General features: G+C 41.6%; 1 protein-coding gene across 1 annotated transcript; it reads left to right on the top strand.

Annotated features, from left to right (window-relative positions):
- The first annotated feature begins 564 nt into the window (after window positions 1–564).
- Window positions 565–9924, top strand: LOC125723175 (CD209 antigen-like protein A). Its single transcript, XM_048999583.1, has 6 exons — window positions 565–925; window positions 1604–1705; window positions 2018–2179; window positions 3457–3599; window positions 3780–3877; window positions 9269–9924. Exons 1-6 carry the CDS (start codon window positions 577–579, stop codon window positions 9420–9422), a joined length of 1008 nt encoding a protein of 335 aa, XP_048855540.1. The 5' UTR covers window positions 565–576; the 3' UTR covers window positions 9423–9924.
- The last annotated feature ends 516 nt before the right edge of the window (window positions 9925–10440 follow it).

The raw sequence follows: 10440 nt of genomic DNA on the forward strand, positions 1-10440 counted from the left end.
AGCTCCACTCTACAGGTGTCTGCAGCTGGACCCTTCTCAGCAAAAGGTTACCTATGCGCTGCGTGATTGCGTAAACGTTACAGCTCACTCCGTGACAATGTCATTCACCAAAGTGGGCTGCAGCAGGGGGTTAAAAGGGGTGGAAAAATGCTGCCGGTTCTAGTGTTAATTTCGGTCAGCAGTATTTCTAAATTTAAAGAATAATTTAATTTTGTCCTTCAACAGGTCTGCACAGCTGGGCAATCAGGCAGCTTACTGGGAACATTGATTTTGATCTATGTTTTTAAGGTTCGAATGGGAAGAGTGGTAGGTTGACAAGTATGATGACAGTAGCATCAACAAGGAATATTGAGACTAAAACTTGTATGGGAGACTGGTAAGAAAAAATAACAGACAGAACACTGGAGAGGCAGCTCATTATAATCAAGCAGGAGTTTATGCACATGGAAAATCCCCGCTGCTTTAAGCCTAAATAAAGTAATTATGGTTAACTATACTCTTCTTTCTGTTCTCTAAAAATTTTACTCCACCCCTCCCACCTTCTCTCTGGCTTGTCAAATTCAGAAGTTGTTTCACATGTGCTTTAAATGTCGTGTAAACCACTATGCAGTAGAACAAATACTGTACAGTTTACAGAGAATTAGATCACAACAGAGTACACGGCAGCGGACAGCAGTAGACATGGAGCTGGTTACTGCACATAGAAAACACAGTCCAGCAGAGAGGGATACTGGTGATCAATACAGGAGGTTAAAAATGAAGATGTCTGATGATACTTGCATCAGTACAAATGTGGATGAGAATATCTATGCTAATAAAATGGATGAGGATGTGTATGCCAATGCAGACATCATTAAGGCTAATGAAGCCCCGAAAGGCACCTCCAGTCCCATGGAACAGACATCAAGGAGGTCTCAACATTCAGGTATGTACACAGACACAGAGAAACTCTGTACATTACCTTCAGCTGCATTTTCAGGGGTAAGATGGAGGAATATTGAAAGAAATGTTTTTTTTTTTTGGAGGATATTTAAAATATTTTACAAATTGTTCTGAAATTGCCATCCTTTACTTGCTGAATATTACTGAATGCATGCATCCGTCTATCTATCTTCCTGACACATATTCTGCTCTGGATTATGGCAGGGCCTACAGCCTATCATTCAAACATACTATTATAATGTTGTGAGTATTATTAATGTATAATGGTAGTATTCAGATCCGATCACATTAGTTATTTTTCAGAAGCTGTGTTACACTGCATACATTTCTTCACCCCTATTAAACTTGTAACACTTCCTCATTTATATTCTGTTTTCTACTTCCCAAATCTATTTTAACAGAAACTACCCCGAAATTGGGGGGGGGGTGACAAATGACTGTATGCTTGGTCAATGAACTATGAAGGCGATGTGATCTGGTGCTGGGAACGGTGAAGATAAGAGTAGGAGTAACTCTAGTGTTGCCTGCTTTTGAGTCCACACTGTTCAGTACATTTGAATAATGAAGGATTCTGTGCGGTAAATAACTATGTCTGCTGTGTCTGCTGAACTCCCTGTTCTCCCATGATCCCCAGTGATAGGGCTGTTTGTATCCCACCCAGGATCTGAGCCTGCAGGGGCACGATGGTACAGACTGGCCACAGTGTGTCTTGGGATGCTGTGTTTGCTCCTGCTGTTGATCATCACAGTCATTTCTGTTTACTGTAAGTTTGTTAGTTACACTTTAGTATTGTGTCCATTAGCTATCTGACAGCAGAGATTTCTGATATTATATTTGTGGTACTATGTGTCCGAGAGCCTATTACAGTCTAGAATTACTGTCAATAATACAAATTAAGTAAAGTCTTTGTATGTTTTTTTCTGTTGTTGGTGGCTCTCATGTGTTTACTTTTATGCAGTTGCTACCTAACAGTACTCTCTGTTAGTTTTATGATTTATGACATGATATCATAACTATATAAATTACATGGCATGAATTTGAGTCATTTAATGACTAAGTTCTACATCTGCTTCAGATAAAGGAGCTCTTCATGAGGGGAAGGCCAACATGTTAAAAGCAGAGAGAGAAGAGACTAATTACAACACACTGAGGACAGAAAGGGACCAGCTACAGGCCAATTACAGCACACTGACAATAAAATTTTCTCAACTAGAGGAAAAAGTTAGATATGCAGAAGGTGAACCAACTATTTAAATTATTCATATTCACTTAACAGAACAAGGTGCTCAATATGGGGAATCACACCTGTTGCTTGAGTGGTGCTTAAGTAATTTAAATAAATAAATAATTGGTGATCAGTGTTGACACACGACAGCACACAGTGCACAACAACAAAAGGTGTCCTCTGCATTTAACCCATATATGACATCATGACATAGAGGGGGCAGCTAATTCAGCACCAGAGGAGCAGTACCTTGCTCAGGGTACCTCAGTGGTAGCTTGCTGGTTGGGGATTTGAATCTTTCAATTACAAGTGTGCTTCTCTAACCATTAGGCCACCACTACAATTTGGTCACATTGTAGTTGAGGGGATAGAAATAATGGTAACAATAGTAACACTTTACTTGACTAGGCAGAAATAAAATAACATTATGCTATTAGTAACTAAGTTTTTGTTATATACTGATCTCATGTTAATTCATCATTAATGAATTGTGACGAATGCTTTATGTCAAACAGTATATATTTTTTGTAATATATCTGTTCATTCTTTATACTTTTGTGAACTACTGAAGGGGTGCAGTACAGTAGGAGCATGGATAAACTGGCAGATTCAGGGGGTCCACCACATCACATGGGCCCTTGAATAAGCCTACATGAAATGATAAAACTGTGTAAGTTTCAGTTATGTAAACCTAGAAATAATACACAACAATTACTATAAATATCATTGCAAGTGAGTATGCCATAGCAATATACAAATATTTCACAAATTTAACCCACTAACTCTCCAACCCCCCAAATGGATCAATCCAAATGCACTGAATCAGGCAAGTGAAAAAGAAAAACTGAAACTGAGAGTAAGGTCGTCTCAGGAGTAGTGTAGTCTGCGCAATTAAGCAGAATCGTCAAAAGAAATTTCTTATTTGAGTGGGTGCTTTACAAGTTTAGGTTATAAAAGGGAGGTGAGGGGGGACAGGAGGGTCCAAGGTGACATTTTGTCAGGGACCCAGAATTTCTAGCTGTTCCACTGGCTACACCATTTACACACAGTTCAGACACAAGTATATGAGTCATTTTTAATTCCTTTCTCACAGTGTCTAGCTCTTCACTCACATGCACTGCTTTTGAACTCATGTTTTAAAGATACATTGGGGACAGTGGTACCTGACACCAGTCCTGAATGTGCTGCGAGTCCCAGAAGACAAAATGCCATGAGCTGTACAATATCTGCATTGTAGAATGATGCCTTTCCCTGGATCACACTTAAGATTAATCTGTTTTTCACTGCAGAACACAGATGTCCTGTGGGTTGGAACAGTTTTAGTTTAAAATGTTATTACATCTCTGATAAAAAGAACAGTTGGGTCGACAGTCAGAAAGACTGTAGAGAGAGAGGAGCAGATCTGGTGGTCATAGACAGCAACGAGGAACAGGTAAGAGAGAGAAAACGTCAGATTATTTCAAAGGAGAATTTCATTCAGCTTCTTCCTCTTCTACTAAAATGAGTATAGAAGATATGAAGGACTGAAAGGGTATATAGAAAGTGAAAGGAATTCTTAATGGTGATCTTTCATTGTGCACAGACATTCATAATCATTTCTAATACACTTTAGATTTTCATCAGTCAATTCCGGAGAGCCTGGATTGGTCTCACAGACAGAGAACACGAAGGGAACTGGAAATGGGTGGATGGAACACGAATTACCATAAGGTAAGAGAGATTACTGTTACTGGAGATGATAATAAGAGAGCAGATAAGAACTGTCACTTCCTCTTGAAATGAAATGCTTCACACCAGTTTAAAAAATCTCATTTAACTCTGTTAGCCAAGTTCATGTATAATGATGCTTCCACACATTTTCTTATTTTCTAAGGTAATCTTATCTTTTCTGGGCAATGGAACCAAAATTAAAATAAACTAGTTTTTCTCTCAGTTATGCTTCTTATATGCTTCTTATAGAGTTGTGAAGATCAGCTGAATATAAGAGTCGCATTGTAATAAACTTCATACAGGGACACAGAGCACAGAGAAGCAAAACTTCTATAGGTTATTTTTTACGGTTTTTCCCTTGATTGCTGTGGGATATTTCTCAAATGACAATTAGCAAAGCAGCAGTATAATCCCCACACCATGCCACATGAACAGGAGAACATCATTTCTCATTGCTACACACAAATTTCCAAATATTTTAGTGCATGTAGACAAATAGTCTTATACAGTTTTCATCATTTGGCATAATTTTCATTTGCTTATGGAAACAATTTCACGCCCAAAACTATCTATGTAAGTGATCTTTGTATAAACCATGCAAAACAGTTCATGGTTGAATGAGACCCACCCGGAGTTCCTCAAGGCTCTGGATGTTGTAGGGCTGTGCTGGTTGACACAGATCTGCAGCATCGTGTGGATATCAGGGGCAGTGCCTCTGGACTGGCAGACCGGGGTGGTGGTCCCCCTCTTTAAGAAGGGGGACGAGAGGGTGTGTTCCGAATATAGGGGGATCACATTCCTCAGCCTCTCCGGTAAGGTCTATGGAGGGGGTCTTGGAGAGGAGGGTCCATCACATTGTCGAACCTCGGATTCATGAACATAAGAACATAAGAACCATACAAACGAGAGGAGGCCATTCGGCCCATCAAGCTCGCTTGGGGAGAACTAAACTAATAGCTCAGAGTCGTTAAAATCTTATCTAGCTCTGATTTAAAGGAACCCAAGGATTTAGCTTGCACTACATTATCAGGAAGGCTATTCCATACTCTGACTACACGCCATTTAAGTGCTTCCTTAAATCCAGCTTGAAATGTTCTCCCGCTAATTTCCACCTATGGCCACGAGTTCGTGTATTTAAACTAATGCTGAAGTAACTATTTGGTTAAACAGCATCCAAACCTGTTAGAATCTTAAATACCTGGATCATGTCCCCCCTCAGTCTCCTTTGCTTGAGACTGAACAGATTTAGCTCAAGTAACCGTTCCTCGTATGACATTCCTCTAAGACCAGGAATCATTTTTGTGGCCCTACGCTGCACCTTTTCTAAGGCCACAATGTCCTTTTTAAGATATGGTGACCAAACCTGCACACAATATTCTAGGTGAGGTCTCACCAAGGAATTGTATAATCTTAGCATTACCTCCCTTGACTTAAACTCCACACACCTGGAGATATACCCCAACATCCTATTGGCCTTTTTTATTGCTTCCCCACACTGGCGAGAATGGGACATGGAAGCATCAACATACACACCAAGGTCTTTTTCATGATCAGCTACCTTTATTTCAGTGGGACCCATAAAATACCTGTACTTTATATTTCTGCTCCCTAAATGGAGTACCTTACATTTATCGACGTTAAATTTCATCTGCCAGGTATCGGCCCAGTCACTAATTAAATCAAGATCCCTCTGTAGCTGCTGAGCCGCTAATTCAGTATCTGCTACACCACCCACCTTGGTGTCATCTGCAAATTTCACCAGTTTACTGTATATATTGGTATCTATATCATTTATGTAAATTAGAAACATTAGTGGTCCTAAAATCGAACCCTGCGGTACCCCACTATGGACGCAGGCCCACTGTGACATTGTGCCTCTTATAACTACTCGCTGTTTCCTATATGTTAACCAGTTATCAATCCAGGTCGCTACGGTACCTAAAATACCTGTCGCTTTGAGTTTAAGTAGGAGCCTCTTGTGGGGGACAACATCAAAAGCCTTTTGGAAATCTAAGTAGATGACATCATAGGCCTTCTTATCATCAACTTCCTGAGTAGCTTCCTCAAAAAACTCCAACAGATTTGTTAAACAGGATCTACCTCTCCTAAATCCATGCTGGCTATCCCGCAAAATGTTATTGGAGTCCAGGTAATCTACCATTTTCTCTTTGATTATAGCCTCCATAACTTTACCAGTTATACAAGTTAGACTGATTGGCCTATAGTTAGACAAATTACTTCTAGGAGCAGTGTGGTTTTTGCCCTGGCCATGGAACACTGGACCAGCTCTAAACTCTCAGCAGGGTCCTGGAGGATGCATGGGAGTTTTCCCAACCAGTCTACATGTGCTTTGCGGAGAAGGCATTTGACCGTATCCCTTGGGGAGTTCTGTTGGAAATGCTACAGGATTTTGGGGTGCCGGACCTCCTTATAAGAGCTGTTTGGTCCCTGTAAGACCGGTGTCAGAGCTTGGTCCGCATTGTCAGCAGTAAGTCGAACTCATTTCTGGTGAGGGGTGGACTCTGCCAAGGCTGCCCTTTGTCACCGATTTTGTTCATAGCATTTATGGACAGAATGTCTAGGTAAGGCGTTGAGGGTGTCCGGTTTGGTCACCTCAGGATTACGTCTCTGCTTTTTGCAGATGATGTGGTTCTGTTGGCTTCATCAGGCCTTGACCTTCGGCTTTCACTGGGACAATTCACAGCCGAGTGTGAAGCGGCTGGGATGAGAATCGGCACCTCCAAATCCGAAACTATGGTCCTCAGCCGGAAAAGAGTGGAATGCTTTCTCCGGGTCATGGAGGCATGGGCGTAAATTATGGGGGGGATGGGGAGGGTGAGGAGCTCAGTCATTCGGGAGGGACTCAGAGTAGAGCCGCTGCTCCTCCGCATTGAGAGGAGCCAGATGAGGTGGCTTGGGCATCTGCTCAGGATGCCTCCTGGACACCTCCCTGGTGAGGTATTCAAGGCATGTCCCATTGGGAGGAGACCCCGGGGAAGACCCAGGACACGCTGGAGATACTATGTCTCTCGGTTAACCTGGGAACGCCTTGGAATTCCCCCGGAGGAGCTAGATGAAGTGGCTGGGGAGAGGGAAGTCTGGGTTTCCCTGCTTAGACTGCTGCCCCTGCGACCTGACCCCAACAAGCGGTAGAGGAAGGATGGATATTGTCATTTTCAAATCTATATAAATTCAAATGTAATTAAAGAAGAATAACAACAAGATAAAATAAAATTTTAGATGCTGCACACTGGTAAGTTGTGCTATTTTTAGAACTGGTCCACGGGTGACTTATGTGGTTCTTGGGGGCATCCTGGTGCCCACGGGCACCATGTTGGTGACCCCTGACTTAGAGTATACCAATTCCTTGTCCATAAACCAACAAGGAAAATTAGCAAAGAAGGGAGTTTTTCCTGCCCGATAATGGTCTTTAAATTACTTTCTTTTTTTTAAATTGCACACCACAAATTTGGTCACTTACATCCACAACATACTTGCTCTTCTTAGAGCTAGCATAGTACTTCAAATGGTCCCACACTGTACTTTCATATTGGCAACTCACGACTCAATGTATGACCATGTTTAATTTAATCTCTTTGGCTCGTCACAGTTCAGTAATTTTGTCCATTTAAGAATTTTATCATAGGCTACACCATTGATTATTTACAGGAGGCATGTCCGGTAGGCCATGGTGGTGCAGTGGTTAGCACTATTGCCTCCCACCTCTGGGACCCAGTTTTGAGTCTCCGCCTGGGTCACATGCGTGTGGAGTTTGCATGTTCTACCCATTTCGTCGTGGGGTTTCCTCCGGGTACTCCGGTTTCCCCTCACAGTCCAAAGACATGCTTGCTAAATTGCCTGTAGGAATGCATGTGTGAGTGAATGGTGTGTGAGTGTGCCCTGTGATGGGCTGGCCCCCCATCCTGGGTTGTTCCTTGCCTTGTGCCCATTGCTTCTGGGATAGGCTCCAAACCCCCTGAGACCCATAAGGATAAGCGGTTTGGAAAATGGATGGATGGATGGATGTAGAAATTAAAACATACCACAAATTTTTGATTCAGTTGACTTTTTTTTAAATTAGTTCTGTAGTTTGTTTGATTTCATTTCAGTTTTGTCACACTTTTAGTTTCATTTTAATTTTGACTAATAAAATGCTATGTTTGTCAAAAATAGCAAAAATAGCTATGGTAAAAAATAGATCCATTTACAATAATAAAATTTAAATTTTAACTAGGTGTCGTGATTCGCTGGTTAGCAGGTGATCGCTCAGGCAGGCAAGCGAGCAGGAAGCAGGCGAAGTACGGGAAAAATGGGGCTTTAATAAAGATCAGGATGGGCAGGACGGAACACCAGCACTGGCATTAACAAACATCAATGACGGAGAAGAAACCAGGGCAAGACACGGACTGAAATATACAAAACTGGGCAAAAATAATCAGACACAGCTGGGCTAGATCGGGGAAGCACACATGGATAATCAGGGGTGTGGCACAGACGAGGATCATACGAGCCGGGCATGACACTAGGAAGGTTTAATCTGCTGTTGCAACTTAAAATGCATAAATTGTATTAGTGGCAGTGCATTTTTAATTCTGTAGTAATCGTATAAGGACTGTGGCATGGGATTCCTATATAAAAAAAAGTACTGCTATGACAGTTTGTGTTCTGCAAAAAGCAAGCATTGTAATGTGTATTTTGTTTGAAAATCCAGAGTCACAATAACTGTTTGCTTCAGTTTCAACCAGAATGTCTGTCTGTTGATGAGCAGATAATCCCATTTACAGGAGCATGTATGTTTCATTGTATCATGTAAGCCCAAGCAAGGAGGTATGAATAACTATGGTAGCTTCAGCTAGCGGTGGCTTCAACAATGGAAGGTCTTTCATAGGAAAGCATACCTGTTGCAACTCTGATGAACACACTGCTTCTTCTTGCCAAGATACTGTGATCACTACCTCATATCACTGAAAATAGTGGGTCACATGTTGGAGAAGGAGGATTACATGGTTGGTACAACTATGAATAACCAGGTCATGGAGGCAATGAAAAAGCTGCCAGATAGCAAAAACATGAAACTGCTTGGAAGAGTAACTGCTGCATCAGCAGGAAAGACGGCAAGATTTGTGTGCTGGAGTGGTATTTCAATGACACTTGATGACATAAGAATAAATAATTCAATAGAAAATGTTGCTTTTCACCCTGCGAGTGTTTCATATTGTAAATGAGGTTATCCGTCTGTCTGTCTGTCTGCCTGCCTGTCTGTCTATTAATGTATGTAAACAAGCTTGTCATAATCCTTTGGGGAACCTGCCTGTTTAGCAGGTCATGTGCATATCTATGTTGGTGGATTTTAAATGCCTTCTGTCTTTCTCTCTCTCTCTTGTTTTACAGTTACTGGGCACCAGGGGAGCCGAATGATTCTGGGAAAGAGGAGGATTGTGCTGAGGCATACACAGAACATGACACAGTGAAGAACTGGAATGACAAATCTTGCTCTGTAAAGCTGCACTGGATCTGTGAAGGGGTAGTGGGGGTAGTTAATTAAGATCAACTACAAAGAGATATATAATTGACTGGGGATTTTTTTTAAACGTAATAATAAAGTTTCCGAAATTTCCTGTCATAATATGGCTGTTATGAATATGCAGAGACAATTTTTCTTGATTTTTTTGGTACATTTTTGGCTTGTGTATTAGAATGTATTTTCAAGTAGTTACTGATACAGTGTTATGCAAAAGTTTGGTGGCATGGTGGTGAAGTGGTTAGCACTGTTGCCTCACACCTCTGGGACCCAGGTTCGAGTCTCTGCCTGGGTCACATGTGTGTGGAGTTTGCATGTTCTCCCCATGTCGTCGTGGGGTTTCCTCCGGGTACTCCGGGTTTCCCCCCACAGTCCAAAAACATGCTGAGGCTAATTGGAGTTGCTAAATTGCCCGTAGGAGTGCATGTGTGAGCGACTGGTGTGTGAGTTTGCCCTGCGATGGGCTGGCCCCCCATCCTGGGTTGTTCCCTGCCTCGTGCCCATTGCTTCCAGGATAGGCTCTGGACCCCCCAAGACCCAGTAGGATAAGCGGTTTGGAAAATGGATGGATGGTTGTTTGGATCAGCAATTTCACTTACAGTAAATATATAATACAACAGACGAACACAGTGATATTTCAAAAGTAAAATGAAGCTTATAGGATTTACAAAAAATGTGCAATAATTAAACAAAATTAGGCAGGTGTATAAATTTGGGCACCCCAACAAAAAAATTACATTAATATTTAGTAGATCCTCCTTTTGCAGAAATAACAGCCTCTAAACAGTACCTATAGCTTCCAGTGAGAGTCTGGATTCTGGCTGAAAGTATTTTGGACCATTCTTCCTTACAAAACATCTCCAGTTCAGTCAGGTTTGATGGTTTCTGAGCATGGACAGCCCGCTTTAAATAACACCACAGATTTTCAATAATATTCAGGTTTGAGGTCTGAGATAGTCATTTCAGAACGTTGTACTTGTTCTTCAAGAACTGGCTGGTCACATTTCGAATATATAATTGCCCCCTTGACAGATGCCATTGT

The sequence above is a fragment of the Brienomyrus brachyistius genome, unplaced genomic scaffold, assembly GCF_023856365.1.
Source record: "Brienomyrus brachyistius isolate T26 unplaced genomic scaffold, BBRACH_0.4 scaffold46, whole genome shotgun sequence".
NCBI lineage: Eukaryota > Metazoa > Chordata > Actinopteri > Osteoglossiformes > Mormyridae > Brienomyrus > Brienomyrus brachyistius.